Source organism: Trichomycterus rosablanca, chromosome 14 (genome assembly GCF_030014385.1).
Source record: "Trichomycterus rosablanca isolate fTriRos1 chromosome 14, fTriRos1.hap1, whole genome shotgun sequence".
In the NCBI taxonomy this organism is placed as follows: Eukaryota; Metazoa; Chordata; class Actinopteri; order Siluriformes; family Trichomycteridae; genus Trichomycterus; species Trichomycterus rosablanca.
The window spans coordinates 85,109-107,500 of NC_086001.1; the positions used below are offsets into that span (position 1 = coordinate 85,109).

The 22,392-nt window shown below is 39.3% G+C and overlaps 2 protein-coding genes and 1 long non-coding RNA gene across 3 annotated transcripts in view; all 3 read right to left on the reverse strand.

The window, feature by feature from the left end:
- Positions 1–1,166: 1,166 nt before the first annotated feature.
- LOC134327061 (RNA-binding protein FUS-like) lies at positions 1,167–5,673 on the reverse strand. The gene is made up of 6 exons (XM_063009131.1): positions 5,619–5,673; positions 5,226–5,285; positions 2,271–2,364; positions 2,081–2,166; positions 1,316–1,448; positions 1,167–1,200 (listed from the first exon to the last, which is right to left on the reverse strand). Exons 1-6 carry the CDS (start codon positions 5,671–5,673, stop codon positions 1,167–1,169), a joined length of 462 nt encoding a protein of 153 aa, XP_062865201.1.
- Positions 5,674–6,389: 716 nt separating this feature from the next.
- Positions 6,390–7,830, reverse strand: LOC134326581 (uncharacterized). The gene is made up of 3 exons (XR_010014534.1): positions 7,775–7,830; positions 6,525–6,545; positions 6,390–6,436 (listed from the first exon to the last, which is right to left on the reverse strand). It is a non-coding gene; the product is annotated as an uncharacterized LOC134326581 (long non-coding RNA).
- A 9,248-nt stretch (positions 7,831–17,078) lies between these two features.
- Positions 17,079–22,392, reverse strand: part of arhgef40 (Rho guanine nucleotide exchange factor (GEF) 40) — a 47,094-nt gene continuing 41,780 nt past the window's right edge. Inside the window, exons 19-26 of the mRNA XM_063008791.1 lie at positions 22,014–22,103; positions 21,470–21,676; positions 21,138–21,317; positions 20,829–21,009; positions 20,466–20,582; positions 20,116–20,195; positions 17,437–17,479; positions 17,079–17,330 (exon numbers count right to left, since the gene is read on the reverse strand). Coding sequence (XP_062864861.1) covers positions 17,453–17,479; positions 20,116–20,195; positions 20,466–20,582; positions 20,829–21,009; positions 21,138–21,317; positions 21,470–21,676; positions 22,014–22,103 — 882 coding nt within the window. The 3' untranslated portion in view covers positions 17,079–17,330; positions 17,437–17,452. The remainder of the gene's footprint in view (positions 17,331–17,436; positions 17,480–20,115; positions 20,196–20,465; positions 20,583–20,828; positions 21,010–21,137; positions 21,318–21,469; positions 21,677–22,013; positions 22,104–22,392) is intronic.

Here is a 22,392-nt window from a genome sequence, read left to right on the forward strand (position 1 = left end):
TTATTTAATTATTATTATTTGTCTCCGTGACCCACCTAAGGGGTGCGACCCAAGGTTTGCTGTACGTCACTGATCAAACTACTTGCACTGGGTCCACAAACAGTGGAGATTCAAACCAGACAGGGCAGACTGAGGTGTGTACAGGTGTGTTTCCTGAGGTCAGTGAAAAACTCAGCCACTTGAGTAAGCTGCACATGCAGTAAGCAAAGGAAGGTCTGGGCAAACAGTTGTTTACTACACTTGTAAAGAACATCGTTGCAGAAATCATTAAATGGACAGAACTGCTCAAAACCCACCGTCTTCATGAAGCTAAAATAAACTTGGTTGTGTGTATACACACACACAAGATTCAGCATATTTTCATATTAGCTTATTTAGAAGAAACTTCATCTTTTTTATGGACATCAGCATGTTTATACATTTTTCACACCGTCCCTTGGACTCCCCAAATGTGTTTCTCACTTGATTTTTTTATTGCATTTTACAAACTGTCCCAACTATTCTGGAAATGTGGTTTTGCACTGTTATGGTATCAATTAGTGTGTCCTGCATTTAGATAATGGTTTAAATTCTATTTTAAACAGGCATGAAAGTCTATTAACAAACATTTTACCATCCAAATAATAGTTATACCAAATACTATTAACATTTGACAGCGCATCTCTCAACTGTTCTTTAACCAGGGGCCTAGTACCAAATCTTAAACTAAATTAAAACGACAAATTCTGTTACCATACGATATATGGTAAGCTGTTTGGGACACAGTATCTCAGCCTTCACAAATATGCATGGACTTGGTAACTGAGACGCAAAGTCAAAAGTTTGCTTGGTGATAATTTGACCTGGAACTAATCACTCACTAAGACTACCCTAGTTCTTTTATTCAAATCTGACATCAGTGTATTAAAATAGCACAGATGGTAGCAGAAATCTGGCTTTAGGTAAGCTAACTGGATGATTGGATGTAAAAAAAATTACATACTAAATCCTACAATTAAATCCACATCAGCCAATAAAAATGCTTCAGAATAAAATATGTAATCCTGCTAACCAGATTAAGTGGCGACAATCAAACCTGCCGATGAGTTTAACACAAGACGATGACAAAGAAAACCTGCATATCAAAATTTTATTTAAAAAAAAGTTACAAAATTTTTTTAAAAGCTTTAGTAGGGCCTTTCTCTGCGCTCATGACGATCCCTGCGGAGAAAAACACAGTGAGACGGCCTTCCTACACTGTAAGAGCACATTCACATCATTGTAAAGTGTTGGGTCATGAGCATGTGACGCAGCAACACTTCAATCCTTTTTTTACGATGCGTAGGTGTACCTCATGTACATCTTTCCTGGTCCCATTCCTCGTCTTGTTCTCTGTTCCATGGACGGGCCGTCTTGGCTACCTCCTCTGAAACCTCCGGGTTCACCTCCCCAGCCTCCATGCATACCGCCTTGACCACAATCACCACAATCAGAAAATGTGGGAATAGACCAAATAACTTAATATTTCTTATGCACCTTGAGCCTATTTAATTAATAATTTTTAACTGAGTTTTATTTACCTTGAGCTGTTGTAATACTTGACTTTCCCTCTGGGATTAATAAAGTGATCTATCTATCTACACTCAAACCAGGTTGCATATTTAGTTGCTTTTGATTAAAAATGTACATCAGTTCATTACTGTGCACAGAAACCCATATTTATTAGTTAGATTTGCATCCTTCATCCCAGAATGTCCACTACAGGTCCTGGGAGTTGATATTTTTGGTTAATGAAAAAATCAGCAGCCACTGATTACTACAAGATGCCACAATTTGATGAGTTACTCATCTTTGAATATAGATACAGAAAGGAAGCTTTCTAAAATAGCTTTCATTTTAAAAGGGCAACCAAACACTTGATAGGCTAGTGTTACATCTCTAGATACTGTTGATGGATTTAAGAACTATGCTTTCACATGGTTCCTTTAAAATCACACAGACAGTCTGATATCAAACCAAAGCATCGAGTTGTCTGGAAAGAAGAGAGCACATGCAAATAGTCCGATTTAAACCAAAACAGCATTGTGTCGTCAGTGTGTACCTAGAAGGGGGCGCATCTTCTCTGACCTGGGAGCTTTGCATTTGTTACAGCTGCTCCTCCATGCAAAGTTTATGTTACAGCAGCCACTGCAAAAGAGCAAGACGAAAAGCTAGGATAAATACACAACACCAAAGCAAACATTCGGCTAGACATGCAAGTACACACGCATGCTGAATGGAGGGGGACTTACGGGTTTTCACAGTCCCAGTCTCCGACTCTCTTTGGTGGACCTCTATAAGGCATGCGAGAAGATCCTCCTCTCTCACCACCTCGACCCATGAAACCTGTAATGTGTGTGTTTATTATGATTTTAATGTTATGTTTTACACTTTAGTTACATTCATGACAGGAACGTTAGTCACTCATTACACAAGGTTTATCAGTTCACAAGTTTATATCGAACACAGTCATGGACAATTTGCTTGTGTTAAGTGGATGTGTACAAAACAATCAAACAAAATGGACACACAAGCAGCTGATGGCACGAGTCGAGATTTACTGCCCACACCACCAAAACAAGCTTTTATTGCTGAATGAGGAAATGACATTCAATAGGATTAAAATCAGAAATGGTGATTCAGCATGTCTGGAAAAGTGCCTGACTATAAAACATCAGCATCAATATCAAGAATGCTCTTTAGTTTTGGCCTGTGTTACTAAAACAAACTACCAGTTATGAACAAAAAAGGCTCTAGTTAGACTTTCCTGTCTGTACAGACTTCCATTTTATGCTGTTCTTCTTGTGCTAAAGACTTTGTTTATTAGGATTTTAATGTCATGTTTTACACTTTGTGTTCGATATAACCTTGTGACCTGATGAACCTTGTGTGATGAGTAACTACTGTAACCAGTCATGAACAATTTTGTATCTTCAATTAACCTCACTTGCACGTCTTGGACTGTGGGAGGAAACCGGAGCACCGGGAGTAAGCCCACACAGAAAGGACCCGGACCATCCCACCTGGGGATCAAACACCCAGGACCTTCTTGCGACAATGCTACCCACTTAGCCACCGTGCCACCTGCTAGAGCCTTTAAAATAATTTACAGGTGACGGGTGTAGCGGAAACGTGATTGAAAGACTTATTACTGGATTAAAACTGGACATTGTCTTCAATTTCTCTGCATATTGAGATCTCCAGTGACGGTTTATCTCCAGAGACTGTTTGTGACGTTCCCCCTGGGAATGTCTCCGAGTTTACAACCCCAGAGGGAACCATAAAAGGCCTTTGTGACCTGGACCGTTACTCCCCAGGGGATCTTTTATGACTGATCAGAGCTCTATAATTGCCAAGGTAATCTGTGGCCTTAAGCAGACCGGGGCATTAAGGTCAGCTTTCGGGTGCCGGCAAGTCTGGCCAAATGCCACCATTAAACCCTGATTGTTTACACTTAAAGGATGCTAAAGACATAAAGCCACTTTTACGAGTCCAGAGGCCCGAGACAATGTGTGTCCACACACACACACACACACCCACACACACTGGAATTCAGAGACTGGAACAATATGGAAAATGAACTAAAATAAATTCATTCTAACCAAAGGATTTTCTTACAATTACTTTGACAAATTTGTATGTGTTATGATACAAGTGACGTGTGGCTTCGTTTGTTCTATTTACTCTTCATGGACCTCATACCAGTGTTAAAGATGTGAAGACCCATACTGTATGCTTTGATTCAATGTGTGTGATTTTTTTGTATGTGGTACTGGCATAATCCATGAATGACTTAAGATTTTCTTGTATAATTTTAGGTACTATTAAGAGTTGAGTTAGAAAACTTCCACAAAGATCTAACTTTTACAAACTTAATTTGTAAACTTAATCAACTCATGTATTGTTGTATCTTAGCGCCACCTGCTGGTTGTCAGTAGTTAAAAGTACATGGTGGGAGGAGCCCTGTCGCCACATGACCTCAAAGAGAAATTTAAACTTATTGGCTCTGCCTTAGGTAACTCCGCCCTTCTTTGAGAGGTTTAAAAACCCAAGGCGGGCCTTTGTTAAAGAAAGAAAGAGGAAGAGAGAAAGTTTTCCAAGAACAAGGAGTTAAGAAGTGGAGTTAGAGCTCAGAGGAGTTCTGAAAGATCCAGTAAAATGGAGTAGGTTCCATTTTGTTGGAGAAGGCCGCAAGACCTTCTAACAAAAGGAACACATGGTGGCATGCCTGCTAACCATTAGCATTCGCAAGTTTGGGTTAAACAAAGTTTCGCGCTTGGACAAACAAAGTCCTTATTCGACCGCGTGTAGGAATCCAACCTTTTTGAGCGAATAACACAACTCGTGGTGACCGGAAGAGCCGTACCTGTGGAGAGACTCATCAAGGAGCATCATTTGGCCCCAACGGACACCTTCTGTACGCGTGTGTGTTCGAGATTCGTCGGTGGAGAGACGTTAGGACCGCAAGTGTTCTACGGATCCAAGGCCGAAATAGAATCAACCAAGACGACCGGCGGCGAGGTGATCTAAACTGGGGTATTCCGTTTCTTCCTCCTACGGCTTATGGCTCCAGGTGACACGGTTTATGTGCTCTCGTTAAAAAAGTTGGGTTTCACTACAAATGTTTTGTTCGTTACACTATTTTCGTATACTCTTTAATTAGATCTTAGAAGGGTTTCCTTCCATCATCCCATCGTAAATCTCAAACTAATTTTATATAGTAACAATGTATGCATGAATCTTTAGGTATTTAGGTAGTAAGCATTGTATTCTTAGTTTTATTGTTCTTTTAATAAACATTATCATTTTATGCAACTTGGCACAGTGTTTTTAATTGCTTTGAGGCGAGGAATAGTCCATTTGAAAGAACTTACAAACAGAGGAAAGAGACTTGTTTATGTATGATATATTAAAACTTAGGTTCCCAGCGGTCAACCTTTAAATCCAAAATCGCTGGTGGTGCTCCGTTATAAAGGCTATTAATTATATAATTAATTAATTATATAATTAATTAATCGATCATTATTTTAATCCAATTAATACTACACGGGTCTGTCATTTAAAAACAGACCCATTAAACACTGTGGCCACAGTTTTACGACACTGAACTAAAACCTGAAAAATTGAGATCCAGTTCATCTTTGAGATTTCTGGTGAAAATCTGACAGTACCACTATCCACTGGCATTTCTCCCCTCATCATCATACCTTGTGGGTTCTTCCTCTTAGCCATGGACACGTTCAGCTTCCACCCCTGGAACTCCTCACCTGGGATGAACAGAGGTGGAGGAGAATTAGGCATAAGAAATTAGGTTGTACATCAATGCCTACTGTTTAGGTCAGTGGCTTTAAACCTGTACAAATGCCATACTGGTCTCAAATAGGAGCCCAATAAATTTTAAGACTAAGGCATAAATCTCAATTTGTCTGATGTTTGGAAACTCCTCCCTGAGTTACACTTGCCTCCAATCTAAAACATGTACATAGGGTTAGGGTTAGGGTTAGTAATTTAATAAGGACATGAACCACTATACAGTTCCACTGCAGCTCGAGCAAACCGAGGCTCCTCATAGGACAGAATGGCATCTCCCCTGGGTTTACCAGAATCTCGATCAGTGTAGATGTTGATTGCTGGCTGGCCTAAGCGACGGTTCATCTGCAACAAAAGAAACCAGTTATTTATTTATTAGGATTTTACCATCATGTTTTACACACTTTGGTTACATTCATGACAGGACAGATATTCACCAGTCCAGGCATTTAATATCAAACACAGTCATGGACAATTTTGTATCTCCAGTTCACCTCACTTGCACACCTTGTACTGTGAGAGGAAACCCATGCAGACATGGGGAGAACATGCAAACTCCACACAGAAGAGACCCAGACCACTCCACCGGTCAATTGAACCCAGGACCTTCTTGCTGTGAGGCGACAGTGCTACCCACCGAGCCACCCAGAAACCAGTGACAAAGCAGAGGCACAGACACAATCCATATATTTTTAATATCAGAGTATTGGCTCGGAATCAAAATAGATTTTGGCTGTTGGGTGTCCAAGACACTTGGTCTAGAGGGCATCTGGTACAGACCAACATCAGGGTATTGTGGGTCAAACTGCAGCTCACTAATATTAATGAGGTTATTATCTCACAACACATGGTGCATGAAGCCTGTGTAGTATTAACAAGGACGCTCGTCATTGTCTAACTCCAGTCCACTGTATACAGTGCCTACAGTATGAACACCGGGATCAGAACAACTGAACAAGGTCAACTCGCCTGAACCCCAGAGCTGTGGCACTCACCCTGATTTTGCTGACATCTGTAAAGAACTCTGCCAAACCCCCCAGCGTAACCTTCTCCGTGAGCCCACTGATGTAAATGGTGCGGTTTTCAGACCGGTTCTGCTCTGGGGGTCCTGAAGGAATTATACATGCAAGTCATTAATCTACTGTAAATGATTAAAGAAGCAAAATACCAAAGTAGAGGATACAGTCAACACTTACCCTCACGCTCCATCCCAGATCCTGGATTTCATACAGTTGAGAGAACAGAGGAAGAGAGAGAAAAGATCCATTAAGTACAACAGAAATGAGGATGCACAGTGAGCCACACATGTTTTTTTTTTTAAATAAACCATGAAGACACATTTAAAAAAAAAGAACCCCCTTTTTAAATTCAAAACACCCAATCCTCAAAATCCATCACACAAGTGGTACACCAGCGAAAATTCTCTTAAGTATAAATATACTCAAAACTCAGAAGTGCAGTAGCCAGTGTAATATACGCTGTAATAACTTACCACCAGGCCTACTGAAGCCACCTCTGTCTCCAGCCATGCTACAAACGAAGATGGTGAAATTCCATTTAACAACAAAGTATGGACAAAGCTTTTTTTCCTTTTTAACCCCCCCCCCAACACCAAATCGTAGGTGTGCTGATTAAACAAAACAGTATATTCCAGAAAAATAACCCTATAAAATGTAAACGTACACAATCCCAAAAGAAAACCAAACATTTCTGAACAGATTCAAAGTGGATGTACATGTACATAAGATTCAACCTGTAAAATAAAAACCCTTTAACATTCAGCCAGTATACAAACAGCACTTCGTCAAAACCAGAGTTTCATTACAGCATATCCCATTCCAGACCTCAGGGCCCCACAATGGATTTTTCTTTCTTGGAAATAGACAGATTATCAAGAAGACTTTAAAACCAGAATCGACCCCAAACCAAGAGATAAACGACCCAAGTACACTTAAGTTTTGATTCGCTTAAAGAAAACCATGAAGTAACACCTTGGATTCCTGAGGGCCTGGTTGGGGAACACTATCAGAACATAATGATAAAAAAAAAAAGGTACAAATAGAAAAACAAAATACATAGGTTAAAATAAACAATTCTTGAATTCAGCAAGTTCCCCTTCACCCATTTGAGCTGCTGGCTTTGAAAACTTCAGATGGGCCTGGCTTAAGCAGGGGGACACGCCCGGCACTGCAGGATTTGAGTCCCTCTCGGCGTAGTGTTACTGATGGTAGCCTTTGTTACTTTGGTCCCAGCTCTCTGCAGGTCATTCATCAGGTCCCTCCGTGTAGTTCTGGGATTTTTGCTCACCATTCTCATGATCATTTAGACCCCACGGGATGAGGGATGAGATCTTGCGTGGGGCCCCAGATTGAGGGAGATCATCAATGGTCTTGTATGTCTTCCATTTTCTTACAATTGCTCCCACAGTTGATTTATTCACACCAACCTGCTTGCCTATTGTAGATTCACTCTTCCCAGCCTGGTGCAGGTCTACAGTGTTCTTCCTGGTGTCCTTCGACAGCTCTTTGGTCTTGGCCATGGTTGAGTTTGGAGTCTGACTGTTTGAGGCTGTGGACAGGTGGACAGATAACGAGGTCAAACAGGTGCCATTAATACAGGTAACGAGTGGAGGACAGAAGAGCTTCTTAAAGAAGAAGTTACAGGTCTGTGAGAGCCAGAAATCTTGCTTGTTTGTTATTGACCAAATACTTATTTTCCACCATAATTTACAAATAAATTCTTTAAAAATCCTACAATGTGATTTCCTGGATTTTTTTTTCTCATTTTGTCTCTCATAGTTGAAGTGTAGCTATGATGAAAATTACAGACCTCTCTCATCTTTCTAAGTAGGAGAACCTGCACAATCAGTGGACTGGAACGATGACAGATAGTTTGAAGCACGTTGGTACGATGCACTGGGTCAGGGATAGGTTGAAGATATCTGTGAATATCGGTGCTAGCTGATCCACGCAGGCTTTGATGACTCGACCGGCGGTCCCGTCCGGTCCGGCTGCTTTCCTGGTGTTCACTCTCCTGAACATCACTCTCCCTGATGGTGATTTGTAATTCTTGTTTATGTGTGTGTTGAAGACGTCACTTCCGGTGGTACGCACACTGAGACGCTAGCCTAGTTGTTTGTAGCCTTTAGCTAAATAACTTTTTATATACTTATGTTTTAAACATATAATTTATACGTTAATCTTCCGTGTGTTGTTGATTTAGTTTTATTTTGTTTATCGTAAAAAAGTGCTTGTGTTTACTAACGTAAATTCGTGCTGTGTTGGAAACTAGGAAACTTCTGCTACCGGCATCCGAACGATGTTTTGTTTGTTTTTGTACTTCAGCGCATAAACATCTTAATTATCCAGAATTAAAAACGTTTTCGGTCCGCACGAAGCGCGTTTGTGTTTGGTTGCTTGTGTTTGGTTGTGTTCTGTATTTCAGCTCTTAAAACACCTCTGTTTTGTGAGGAGTTATAACCGTTTCTGTTCGTAGGAAGCGCGTTTATTTGTTTTGTACACCAGCGCATAACACCGTTCTCCTTTAGAATTACAGCCGCTTTTGTCCGAACGAAGCGCGTTTGTGTTGCTTTGGTTGGTGGTTTTTTGTATTCCAGCTCATCATCGCCTGTTTCATCCGGAATTAAAGCCGTTCTTCTGTGACTACCAGCAGAAGCGCCGGTGAATCCAACATAAACATCATCTCCAACTCATCTTGTAAAGCTAAGTACATTTCTTTGTTATTATGGCCCCAGTAGGAGTGCTGTATCCATGTTCCGAGTGTAATATGTTCAGTTATTCCTTCTCCGTGTTTAGTGATAACTTTACATGTGATAAGTGTAGATTAGTTGTTAGTCTGACGGAGAAGATCTCAGTGTTAGAAGGGCGCATTCGGGCATTAGAACAGACTACTACTAGTGAGTGCTTAGATTCAGCTGTAGCAGCCCCGAATGCCAGCAGTTCAGGTGTAGAAGCCCAGACTCCGGCATTAGAGCCCTCACAGCGGGGCGACTGGGTGACATCTCGGTGACATAGTCGTAGGGCAAAGCACCGACCATCTCAGTTGCACGTGTCCATCAGGTTTTCCCCACTCAGTGACCCACCCGCTGAGAAGCCTGTTAATGTAAGTGCTCTGGTTATAGCATAGGTGACAGGCTTTACCACCGCGTTAGTGTAGCGGCAGATAGTGTTAAATGACTATCCAGAGCCAAGACCAGGCAGCAGACTAACAGGCCTAACCGACTGTCTGCGAGTCGCCATCGGACGTCACCCGGAATCCTTAGGTCACAAACCATTGAGACTGTGTCTGTTTACCGTGGCAGGTGTAAGCCAAAACAAAATCAAAAAGTATGTCATAATAACTTAATTAAAATTAATCTAAATGAGCATCATGAAAACCATAGTAAAGCTAAACTAAAGTTAGGACTTCTAAATATCAGGTCACTGGCATGCAAAACAGTAATTGTAAATGAAATAATTACAGATAATTGTCTTAGTGCCCTGTGTTTAACCGAGACCTGGGCTAGACCTGATGAGTATCTAAGTTTAAATGAAGCATCTCCTCCGGGTTACAGTTATGAACATAAGCCACGTCTTAGTGGTCGTGGTGGAGGAATAGCCGCAATTTATGACAAAGACATACAGTAGGTCTCACTGTAAAATCATCTCCCATAACAAACTCGTTTGAAGTTCTTATCTCTGACATAACCAATAAATGTTCATCTGATAAAACTAGTATGTTTAAGCTGGTTACTGTTTATCGACCTCCTGGTCCTTACTCAGAATTTCTTAAGGAATTTGCCGATTTTCTTTCTAAATTAGTCTTATCAACTAAGAAAGCTCTAATTGTTGGTGACTTTAATATTCATTATGAGGATAAGTGTAATCCACTCAAAACTGCGTTTGACTCTATTTTAGAATCTTTAGGCATCACCCAAAATGTAACAGCACCCACTCACCGCTGTAAACATACCTTAGATTTAATACTTACTTATGGTATAAACATAAACAACCTGGAAATTGTACCACAGAATGACTTAATCTCTGATCACTCTCTACTAATTTATGAAGTGTCCCTGTCCAATAATATACAGCAACCACATCGTTTTAAATGTAAGCGCACTATTACATCTGCAACTGCAGCAGCGTTCATAAACTGCCTACCAGAATTACCAAATATATCAGCATCGGAACCTAAAGAACTAAATCAGGCAACTCAAAACCTAGAGACCGTACTGCGCGCAGCCTTAGATAACGTAGCCCCACTCAAAACTAAACTGATTAGGGAGAAAAAACTTGCTCCTTGGTACAATGACCACACATGCGCACTTAAACAAGCAGCACGGAAATTAGAACGCAAGTGGCGTCACACTACACTGGAGGTGTATAAGATTGCTTGGAAAGATGCTCTAACTGAGTATAAACATGCACTTATAAAAGCTAAATCTTTATATTATTCGTCCCTAATAGAGAAAAATAAAAACAATCCCAGATTCCTCTTTGAGACGGTGTCCAAATTAACTAAAAACGTCAATGAAACTGAATCTAATATACCGCCTGACTGTACCAGCGATGATTTTTTAAAATTCTTTAATGACAAGATAGAAAAAATACGACTTCAGAGTCAGAGTGTGTCACCTGCCAATGTTAAGTATGGACTCACTCCGAGCAGCATTGGTGATAACAGTGGTGATAATAGTAACGAGTTAATCCAACTAAATTCCTTTAATCCAATCTCCCAAAATGAACTAACTGTGTTGATTAAATCATCGAAGTCATCATCGTGTATACTCGATCCTGTTCCAACTTGTTTACTTAAAGATTTACTCCCAGCTATTGTAGAACCCCTGCTTACATTAATCAATGCATCCCTTAGCCTTGGATATGTACCTAAATTGTTTAAAAGTGCTGTTATTAAACCCCTGATTAAAAAACCTAATCTTGATCCACATGTTTTATCTAATTATAGGCCAATTTCAAACCTTCCTTTTGTCTCAAAGATATTAGAAAAAGTCGTTTCCAAACAATTATGTTCTTATTTGAATGAAAATTGTATTCATGAAAAATTTCAATCAGGATTTAGACCCAACCATAGTACCGAAACCGCATTAATTAGAGTAGTTAACGAGTTGTTAATGTCTTCTGATAATGGATGTGTCTCTTTTCTTGTTCTATTAGATCTTAGTGCAGCGTTTGATACGGTCGATCATAACATTTTACTGGAGAGGCTAGAAAATACAGTAGGTGTTAAAGGACTCGCTCTCTCTTGGTTCAAATCATATCTGACTGACCGCTCGCAATTCGTTTATGTAAATAATAAATGCTCGGAAACTACAAAAGTAAAGTATGGTGTTCCACAGGGGTCGGTACTGGGACCGCTATTATTTACACTCTATATGCTTCCACTAGGTGAAATTATTCATAAACATGGCATAAACTTTCACTGCTATGCAGATGACACACAGCTGTATATATCAGCCAAACCAGTTAAACTTAAACACGTTCTCTGTTACTCCCAGCCCAGATGTAAAAAACTTAGGTGTCACAATAGATTCAGATCTCTCATTTGATACACACGTTAATAATATTACTAGAGTTGCTTTCTATCATTTGCGTAACATTTCTAAAATAAGAAATATACTATCTGTTAATGACGCCGAAAAACTGATCCATGCGTTTATAACTTCTCGGTTAGATTATTGTAATGCTCTTCTAACTGGATGCTCTGGTAGATCCTTAAACAAACTCCAGTTAGTTCAAAATGCAGCAGCTCGAGTGCTAACTAGAACTAAAAAAATTTGACCATATTACTCCTGTTCTATCATCTCTACACTGGCTGCCAGTTAAATTTCGCATTGATTACAAAATACTTTTACTAACTTATAAAGCGCTACATGGTCTGGCTCCACAGTATCTGAGTGAACTTATTAATCACTACAGCCCAGCGCGTCCACTTCGTTCACAAGATGCAGGGTTACTTATAGTTCCTAAAATTAAAAAGATCACGGCTGGTGGAAGAGCATTTTCCTACAAAGCTCCACAACTCTGGAATAATCTTCCTGCCTCTATTCGGGATTCGGACACAGTCTCAATGTTTAAGTCTAGACTGAAAACATATTTATTTTCTCAGGCTTTTGATTAGTATAGACAAAGGCGCAGAGCTTGGGGGTTCTTGGTCATAGAAACTTGTGGTGATCAGGGATGTTGGGTTGCTGTCGTTCTGCCTCTCTTGTCCGATCACTCAGGTTTGATGACGGTGGGGAGGTGGGCGCTGATGTCCTGTGAAAGCCTTCATGACCTTGTTACCTGCTCGCTCTCCCTTTTAGTTATGCTGTAATAATTAGGGCTGCCGGAGTCTAAAACTCTCTGTAAAACTGTTTGTCAACTAGCATTGTACATTATTAACTACATTCTCTGTTGTTTTACCCCGAGGGCATTCTGATGGAAACCTGTTTACCCGCCGGGGTTAAGGATTGAAGTCGAGACTGCCGGGACAACGATGCTGCTCCTGTCAGATGTGACGGGTCTGGAGTAATTGCAACGACAAGAAATCACTACAGACTTTATTGAAGACTAGAGCGGATAACAACTCTATTATTATTTAATTGTTTATTTATCTATTTATTACCAGTTATGACTTTTAGATCATTTAATTCTGTGTTTGTATGATTTGTGTAAATCGTGTATTTATTTAAAGTATCCTCCAGGCCACCCATGAAGGATGGGCCCTGCTGAGTCTGGTTCCTCTCAAGGTTTCTTCCTGTAATTTTCAGGGAGTTTTTCCTTGCCACAGTCGCCCTCGGCTTGCTCAACAGGGGTTTTTGTATCTGTTGGTCCTGGATTTTGTAAAGTTGCTTTGAGACAATGTCTATTGTAAAAAGCGCTATATAAATAAAGTTGACTTGACTTGACTGTAACCGTCTCTTGAAGACAATACCGTATTAACATCAGATGTTAAACTGCCGCCTCTTAGAGTAATGTCAATAACGCCACCATCACCAGCCAACACCCTGGAGAACGACACAATTTATGATAGTGTATTGTGTACATATGCTGTGTATGACGCCATGTCAGTGGTTGGCGCATCACGCAAACTCAATGACCTGTGTAGTACAACACTGTTAAACCGAGCCCTGGGGACTACTGTATAATCACCCACCACGCCACCATCCCTCACTAACATTGCTATATGGCTTTCCGACAGGCTGTAGTTAGGAGCTGTTGTATCAAGGGGCGTGTGACCATATGACGGCACCCCGCCTCCTGTCTGTTCTATGTTTATGTATTGTGTATTATTTTGCAGATTACTTTCTAGTTCAGCTATAGACAAATTATACTCGTTGTTTAGACACGCAGCTTGCTCGTCATGAGACATATGTTGGAAGGCCTCAAAAATTGTATCATTACATGTTAAATCTATCGTTTGCTCACAACTACTATCCATTCTACAGCGTTTTGCGATCGACGATACCGGAACAAGCGCGTTTTCCACGCAGGGTCGATTCACTGGCGATCTGTAGCTCTCCCTCAGGACTGCTAGTCGAACAGGGGTTAAAGATGTTTGGCGTGTGTCCATGGTTACCGCGCTCTGTATCCTGCGATACTGCCAATGGGGGCGTGTCAATTACAGCTGCAAAACCGGGGGGTGTTAACAAACCCGTAGACTCAACCAGTCGTGTTAGACCTACTACAGAACATATATTTAGTATTACACATTTAAAATACAATCAACTTACAGCATAAATCATAACTCACCAAGTGGTTGTACAGAAATGGATGTGTCATCTGTTTCTGTAGAAATGTATGAAATATTATGTTGCATAACAAATAAACATCAGCAACAATTAAATGTTACAATACAGAAAACATACCTTCAAACAGTTGAGATAATCCTTCAATGCTTCTAATAGCTTGGATTGTTTCAAGCTCAGATGTTCCTATACAACAAAAAAAACCTGTTAAGTGAGAAAAACATTATAAACCCGAAATTCTTACAACAGAAATAACAACAGAAATAAGTAGAAGGCTGTATCAGCTTCATACACACCAAGAATGCTATAGTCCATCGCAGCTTTCCAAATGGTGTCTTGGTCTCTTGGTGTCTTGGATGGCCTTTGTACACTAACTATTAAACACCGGCTATACATACTGTTTTACCTAAAACACACCTCTTAACATTTACATATTTAAATATTTTGTTTTCTGATTGGCTTGTCTATATGGTCTAGTTGTCATAAAACTTGGGACGTGTTTGTGACCCCCCACTTGTTGGGTGGGGTAATACGCGTCTGAAAAGTCCTTTGTAGAACAGACACCCCTACCTGTCTGTCTGCCTGACCAATGTTGTAAGCCTTAAACATTAACATATATAGAGACATTGCAACTAATTGCCTTTTGATGTTAGAAGCCTGTGAAACACCCCTAAACAGATAAACCTTGTGGTGTGGAGTGGGAGGGGTTCTGTGGTTTGGGAGGTTTGTTGGCCTGTGAAGAAAAACTGAGTATCTCATTTATTTTGTTTTATTAAACATTTAATTTAAAATACACATTTATATTTAGTTAGCATGAATCAATGGTGCATACTTTAAAACACTAGCTTATAGCGCTTTTGTGTCTGTGTAGTGGTGGAATGTTGTGGGGTGGTGTAAGTGAATGTGGTGGATGTTTCTTTTAACAGACAATACAGGGTATGTCATGCTACTCTTGTTCAACCCACAAATGTCATAACCCCAAGAATCAAATAAGTTAATTTAGCTACCTTAAAGTGATCACGATGTCGGCTGTCATATGCATTGACATAATCTTTTTCTCCTTGGTGCAAAAATCAAATTGTTTCACTAACACAAGAATTAACAGTTGGGGTTGCTGAAAAATATCTAAAAAGATTTAACAGTCTGTGTAATATGGGTTTTCGTAAACCTTAGGAGACGTGTTTGTACCCCCTCACCGTTTGTGGGGTGGTGGGGGATACACGTCTGGAAAGCCCCTTTGTAGTAAAGATAACCTCAGTCTGTCTGCTGGTTTGTCCAATGTTATAAACCTTAAACATTAGCATATATAGAGACATCGCACCTAATTGACTTTTGATGTTAGAAACTATAAGGTGCCCCTAACCAGGTAAACCCTTGAGGTGTGGGGGTGTGTTTATGCTTGTTGTGTTGGCCTGTGAAGAAAAACTAAGCATCTCATTTATTTAAAATATAATTTTATATTTAGTTAGTATTAATCAAATGATGTTTGCTTTAAGACACCAACATAAATCGCTTTTGTGTCTGAGTAGTGTGGAGTGTGTGTGTGTGTGCTGGGGGTGTGGGGTGGGAGAGGTGAGATGGGATGGGAGAGGTGAGATGGGATGGGAGAGGTGGGTGGGGTGGGTTGGGGTCTGTGGTGTTGGCCTGTGAAGAAAAACTAAGTATCTAATTTATTTAAAATATAATTTTATATTTAGTTAGCATTAATCAATTATGCTTACTTTAAGACACCAACTTAAATCGCTTTTGTGTCTGAGTAGTGTGTGTGTGTGTTGGGAGGGGTGTGTGTGTGGGATGGGGTGTGGGGTGAGTGGGGTGGGAGAGGTAGGTGGGATGGGAGAGGTGGGACGGGTGGGCGTTCCATACCTATGTCAGTCAACATAACCTGTCAATCAAACTAGCCTGACGCTCACAGAGGGGGTCATAAATCAAGGGTCATAAATCATATTTTGACAGGTAGTGCATGATATATACTACTCTCATTCATTAATTCACCCTGATCAGTGGAGCACAGATTTCAGCTTTGGAAATGCCAGAAGAATAAAAACAGCACCGTTGTGTCCATCATGATCTCAGGAACTCATGGTGGGAATTTGGGGGGATCGTAAAACATCAAAAACACAAAGGGGGTAACACAGCATTTTTACAGGTGAAATTGTCAACCTGCTCAGATCCTCTACAGATGTGCACTGTTGGTTGCTGACATTAGGACGTATCCATGATGAAAGTTCTGTAGATCTATCACATTTTATTGCTGAGATCTGAGCTACTCACATCAAATATATACCATTCTCTGAAAGGGATCAAATCTGGTGTCCAGATAAAGACTTTAAAACATGATAGAACAAAAACCTGCTCCCCTGTCCTCTGTAAGGTCTCAGGAACCCATTGTGTAAATTGGGAAGGGGGGAGGGGGGGGGGGTGTCCAAAAACATCTAAAATTTTACCTGAGAAAAGTGCACCTTGATCAGTGGAGCACAAAAACGATCAGGGTTAAACGGTGAACTGTTGGTACTCAGATGGGGTCGCAGTCTAATCCACTAGTCCAGAACCACATAGACTGGAGTTTAAGACTAAACAGAACCTCTAAGGAACCGTTTGTTTGTGTCTGAGTGAGGGAGTTCTGCTGCTGTAACGGCGCCTCCTGCTGGCTGGGTGAGGTATCAGCAGGAGTGGTGGAGGAGTACAGAGAGTGTAGTGTGTTCCTCCATACATGTTTAAGCTCTCTGAGAAATACATAAAGCCTTTACCAACCAGTGTGGGTGTGGTGCAACCAGCGGAGGGCAGAGTAATGAAGGAAAGGGATATGACTAAACTTGGATGAAGCAAAAGGAAGGTGGAATGTTGTAACATTAAGATTCGTTTATACAAAAGATTAATTATACAAAAACAACAAATCAGAAAAATATTAAATATGAACTTTTTTTATTTCTGTAAATATTAGAAAAAACAATAAAGAATAAACCGCCGTCCATAATAAGTGATAACAGTAATAACAGTATAATATTTTATATATTTACTAACAAATAAAAGTGTTTACTGTTAATACAGGAGCAAACCAATCAGCTTCCATTCCGTCGTACCTGCACAATTACTGCACTGTGATACATAACATTAATACAACATTAATACAACATTAATATAACATCAATACATCAATATAACATTAATGTTATACAGAATTCATCCTAAAATCTTCCAGTTTAACATGAATCCAGTTTCCTCATCCAGCGATTCCCATCAAAGTCACATTCTGTTTCCAAAACACCAGAAAATCAGAATTATTATTATCAGACTATTAAATAATTACAAGAATTAATTAGAATTTAGAAGTTTCAGTTTATAAATCCAGTCGTTACCGTTATTGGACGTGGATCAGATGGAGGTGGATGGTGAAGAGCTCTGATCAAACACAAACAAATAAAAAATGTATTCAATAAATAATTCAATGAAAAATAAATAAGTAAACAAACAAATAAGTAAGTAAATAAATAAATAATAAATAAATAAATTAGTAAAAAATAAATAAATAAATAAATAAAAAATATAAAAAATTATTTTAAAAAAGTAAATAAAAAAGTAAACTTTAACTGAACAATGAAAGAAGAAAGAAGAAAAAGTGAGAGGTGCTAACTCGGTTATCATTAGAATTTAATCGTGATGAACCGAGTGATGAGTCAGTGTTTCTCTGTAGAACGGCGACACCTGGCGGCGGATCGTGTTTAATACAGGCAGCTTCACATTCACTATCAGAGACTCAGAAGAATTATTATCTTATTATTAAATTATTAAATTATTGAATGATTAAATTATCTTTTGAATTAATTAAAAATAAATCAGAATCTGATTGAGTTTCTGTTACGGGGCCCAAAAGCAGATATGGAAAAATTGCAGTGAGTGAGATTCGAACCAGGATCGCTGGTGTTTAAGAGCCTTGCTCTACCCAATTCACTATGGGCTGGTTAAAGTGCTTGTGACTTTAAACTACTTAACTACTTAATGATAATCCGTGAATGTAAACAAATAGAAGATATATATGTATATAAATATTAGGGCTGTCAAACGATTAAATTTTTCAATCGCGATTAATCTCAGAATTTCATATAGTTAATCGTGATTAATCGCCCTTTTTTTTTTTTTTTTTTTTTTTTTTTTTTAAAGGAGGTGGTTTTAATGTTATGGCTGATCGGTGTACATACACTAACATGCACAAAAACTCATTCACAATCAACACAGTCTTGTTCCCTGGGTTCTGACAACTCATACTAGTGACTATATTACTTGCATCTTTGCACAATATTGCATGTTTTTGCACCTTATTCTCACCTTATTCTACCTGCTGCTATATAAACCCTATGCTGCTAACTGGATATCAGAATACGTTTTTATTAGGGCTATAATAATAACGCGTTGCAGTGTTGCCAGATTGGGCGGTTATCCGTCAAATTGGGCGGATTTTGTTGGAAAACAATTTAATAGCATTTAAATAACACTTCTGTTTAAAAGAAAATATTCAGTTTTAAGAAGCACCAGCATTGTAGAAGGATATTAAAAGTAAAGTAAATTTTCTATGCTGATTTGGCTAAATAGTGTTGGTCAGTCTGTATTATATTCTTGAAATGATAAAGTATTGCAAAGGAATAGCTTTGAAATTCTTCCTCATAATGTTAAGGTTGCTATATTTTGGTTTTTCACTTGTGAGGGAAAATTAAGAGAGAAAAAAGCTTATTATTATCATGCGTGTGATATATATCATTTACGCGATCTGCGTATCATGTTACCACTGTGTTGTACGTCACTGAGCTGATATGTGTATCAGGTGACCAGCGGGTAACGGCATGTTATGTTTAAGTGTGATGCTCCAAGTTGTGGATTAAGCAATAAAGACAACTCGTTCTCCACATAACTAGTATCATTTGTATTTCGTGGTTAAGTACAAAACATAACAATGCGGGTCTTCGTGATGTAATTCTACATGGCACTCACTGCCTGTATAGGTACATTTTTCCTGTATAGAATTTGCGTTAACGGCACTATTTTTTTAAATCGATTTTTTCAATCGTTAAATTGAGATTGCGTTAATGCGTTATTATCGCGTTAACTTCGACAGCCCTAATAAATATATATATATAAATATATATAAAGGAACTGTGTGTTTGTTGAAAAAAAAAAAAAGGAAAACAAAGAGGAAAGACTGACTGAATTAGCGGAGACCGCAACTTGATAATAAAAAATAAAACGTGCGGTTTCGAACCCCGCACGTCAGCATACTGAGCTCGAGAGACTTATGCGCTAACCTATAGGGTAAACTTAAGAAACTGCGATCTGAATCGCTTATTAACATATGCGCCTAAAACAGGCGGGAAATGAAACAAAGGATGCCAAACAAACCCAAAAAAGATACACAAAGAAAAACTAAACTGATGAGCTACCCGCTGGCTGTCGGGTAGTCGTTTCAGAACTAAAAGAGACCTCAACAAAGGTGCGAGGTTACTAAAGAAATAATAAATTACTTTACTTTTCTAAAACTGTTCCTGTTATTTAAACAGGGAGATAAACAAAAAAGGTCTTTCTTTTGGGGGAAACCAATGTTCCCGAAACAGAGAAAAAGAGGACGAAAGATGTCTTTTTAAGAAGAAAATACCAAAGTACCGGCGAGGTCTGGTATTACTAGATTAACACAAGACTCTGCGCCAAGTGAGCCGTGCGCAGCCTTTATAAAGGTGGTGCACAGCTGATGTCAATCAGCTTAATTATCCCTGGGTGTGGCACGCGGTCTCCCTCTAGTGGTGGGCGGATGGCAGTGTCTTACAGTTTCAGTTTACAAATCCAGACGGAGGTGAACGGTGAAGAATTCTAAACTAATAAATAAATAAATAATCTGATAATGTACTGAATGCGAATTCTTCTTATGGACACAGGTAGAACAGCGACACCTGGTGGCGGATCGTGTTTAATACAAGCAGCTTCAGATTCACTATCAGAAACATCAGATCTGATTCTGTGTGTGTGTGTGTGTGTGTGTGTGTTATACTCACATGGTTGTTGGGTTCTTGTGTAGGTGTTGCTGTTTCCTTGCGACTCTCTGTAGAGGATGAATCTGAACAGCTGCGCTGAACTGATTTATAACACAAATAACATCAGATTTTTATTCATATTTTATTGATTTTTTATTAATATTCTATTTATTTTTTATTAATTTTTATTGATTTTTTATTAATTTTTTTAATTAATATTTTATTGATTTTTTAATTAATTTTTTATAAACATTTTTATTAACATTTTATAGATTTTTTATTAATATTTTATTGATTTGTTTTTATTAATATTTTATTGATTTTTATTGATTTTTATTGATATTTTATTAATAAAAATGGGGGTCACTTACTTTTACATGTTTCTGTAACACTGTTATTAGGTTCCAGTTCAGAGATCTGAGAACCGGTTACATCCAACAGCAGCTTACTGGAAACTGCCATACACAGAGATTCCTTCAAACACAGCTCTACACACACACACACACACACACACCCATTATACTCCCATACACAGAGATTCCTTCAAACACAGCTCTACACACACACACCTGTATTGTGGATGGCGTGGATGTTAAACCCACCTGTATTGTGGATGGCGTAAATGTTAAACCCACCTGTATTGTGGATGGCGTAAATGTTAAACCCACCTGTATTGTGGATGGCGTGGATATTAAACCCACCTGTATTGTGGATGGCGTGGATGTTAAACCCACCTGTATTGTGGATGGCGTGGGTCCACAGCAGTTTGGCGATGTCGTGGGTCCAGCTCTCTCTCTCCGCTACAGTCGAGGTCTGAAGGGTGAAACAGTCTTTGGTACGAGGTGCCTGTCTTACCCAAACCTCGAACCTTAATCCATCCTCACCCACGCTCTGGGTCATACCCATCTCCGAAATCTGATAGACACACAGATAGAGCTCATAGTCGTACGATTAAGTCAGCAGTCAGCTTGATTGATGTGTGTGTGTGTGTACATTTATACAGGTGTGTGTACACTTATACAGGTGTGTGTGTGTGTGTGTACCTTTATGCAGTGTTTATAGCAGTACACACTGCGCCCTGTACCAGAACTCTTGGGTTTGGTGAAGATGGCGTAATGTTGGTAGAGGAAAACGTTCCTGATCCCCGTTTTCTTCCTCCGACCCCCCAAGCACAGGTACAGCTCACCCTGCCGTACCAAATCCCCACGGTCCGGTACAGCGACCTGGAAACCCACCACACACACACACACACAAATACACACACGGTACAGTGATTACAATGGAACTCTGAGAGATTAGAACATCAGCACCTGGGTTCTGATACCGCTGCTGCCTGGTGTGTGTGTGTGTGTGTGTGTGTAGAGTGTAATCTCACCGGGCAGCCTGTGATCAGATCACTGAGGCGCAGATCCTCCCCGCAGCGCTGGGCGTGTCTGATGATGGAGAGGGCGGAACCGGGGGCGGGGTTTACACCCTCCAGGTCCTCCAGGATGCTGCAGTAATACTGGAGTCTCTGAACGGGGGCCAAGAGACACTGAGGAAACGAAACCACAGAGAGAGCCGGAGAACCTGAGAGTCTCGTCTACAGAGAGAGAGAGAAGATCAGACACGTGGTTTATTATTATTATAATTATTATATTAATTATTATTATATTCATTGTTATTCTTATTATTATATTTATTATTCTTATTATTATATTAATTATTCTTATTATTATATTAATTATTACTATTATTATTATATTAATTATTATTATTATTATTACAGTATTTTATTATTATATTATTATATTATTATTTTTTATTATTAATATATTTATATTATATTATTATATTAATATTATATTATTATTATATTATTATTAATATTATTATTATTAATATTATTATATTTATTATTAATATAAAGAGTTTCTCACCCTGTAGAACTCAGTAACCTGGGTAACGACGGCTGAATCCGGTTCTGGTTTGTTGTGGATGTAGTGAGAGTAGAGCGACCACTCCGCCACCTAAACACCAACATCACACACACACGCACGCACACACACACACACACACACACACACACACGCACGCACACACACACACACACACACATTACTCCTGCATCTTTTTTTTTTTTCCCTCTCCCTCTCGTGGAAGACGGACGCACTTCTCCCTTATCTTTCCTGCTTGGCTTCTCCTGTATCGTATTGTCTCGTCTACTCTACTCTACAGAGATTTTCTTAGCACAGCTCCTCAAAGAACAAATTATGGAACTGGTTAAATGGTCTCTGAATGCTATTGACACCATCTTCT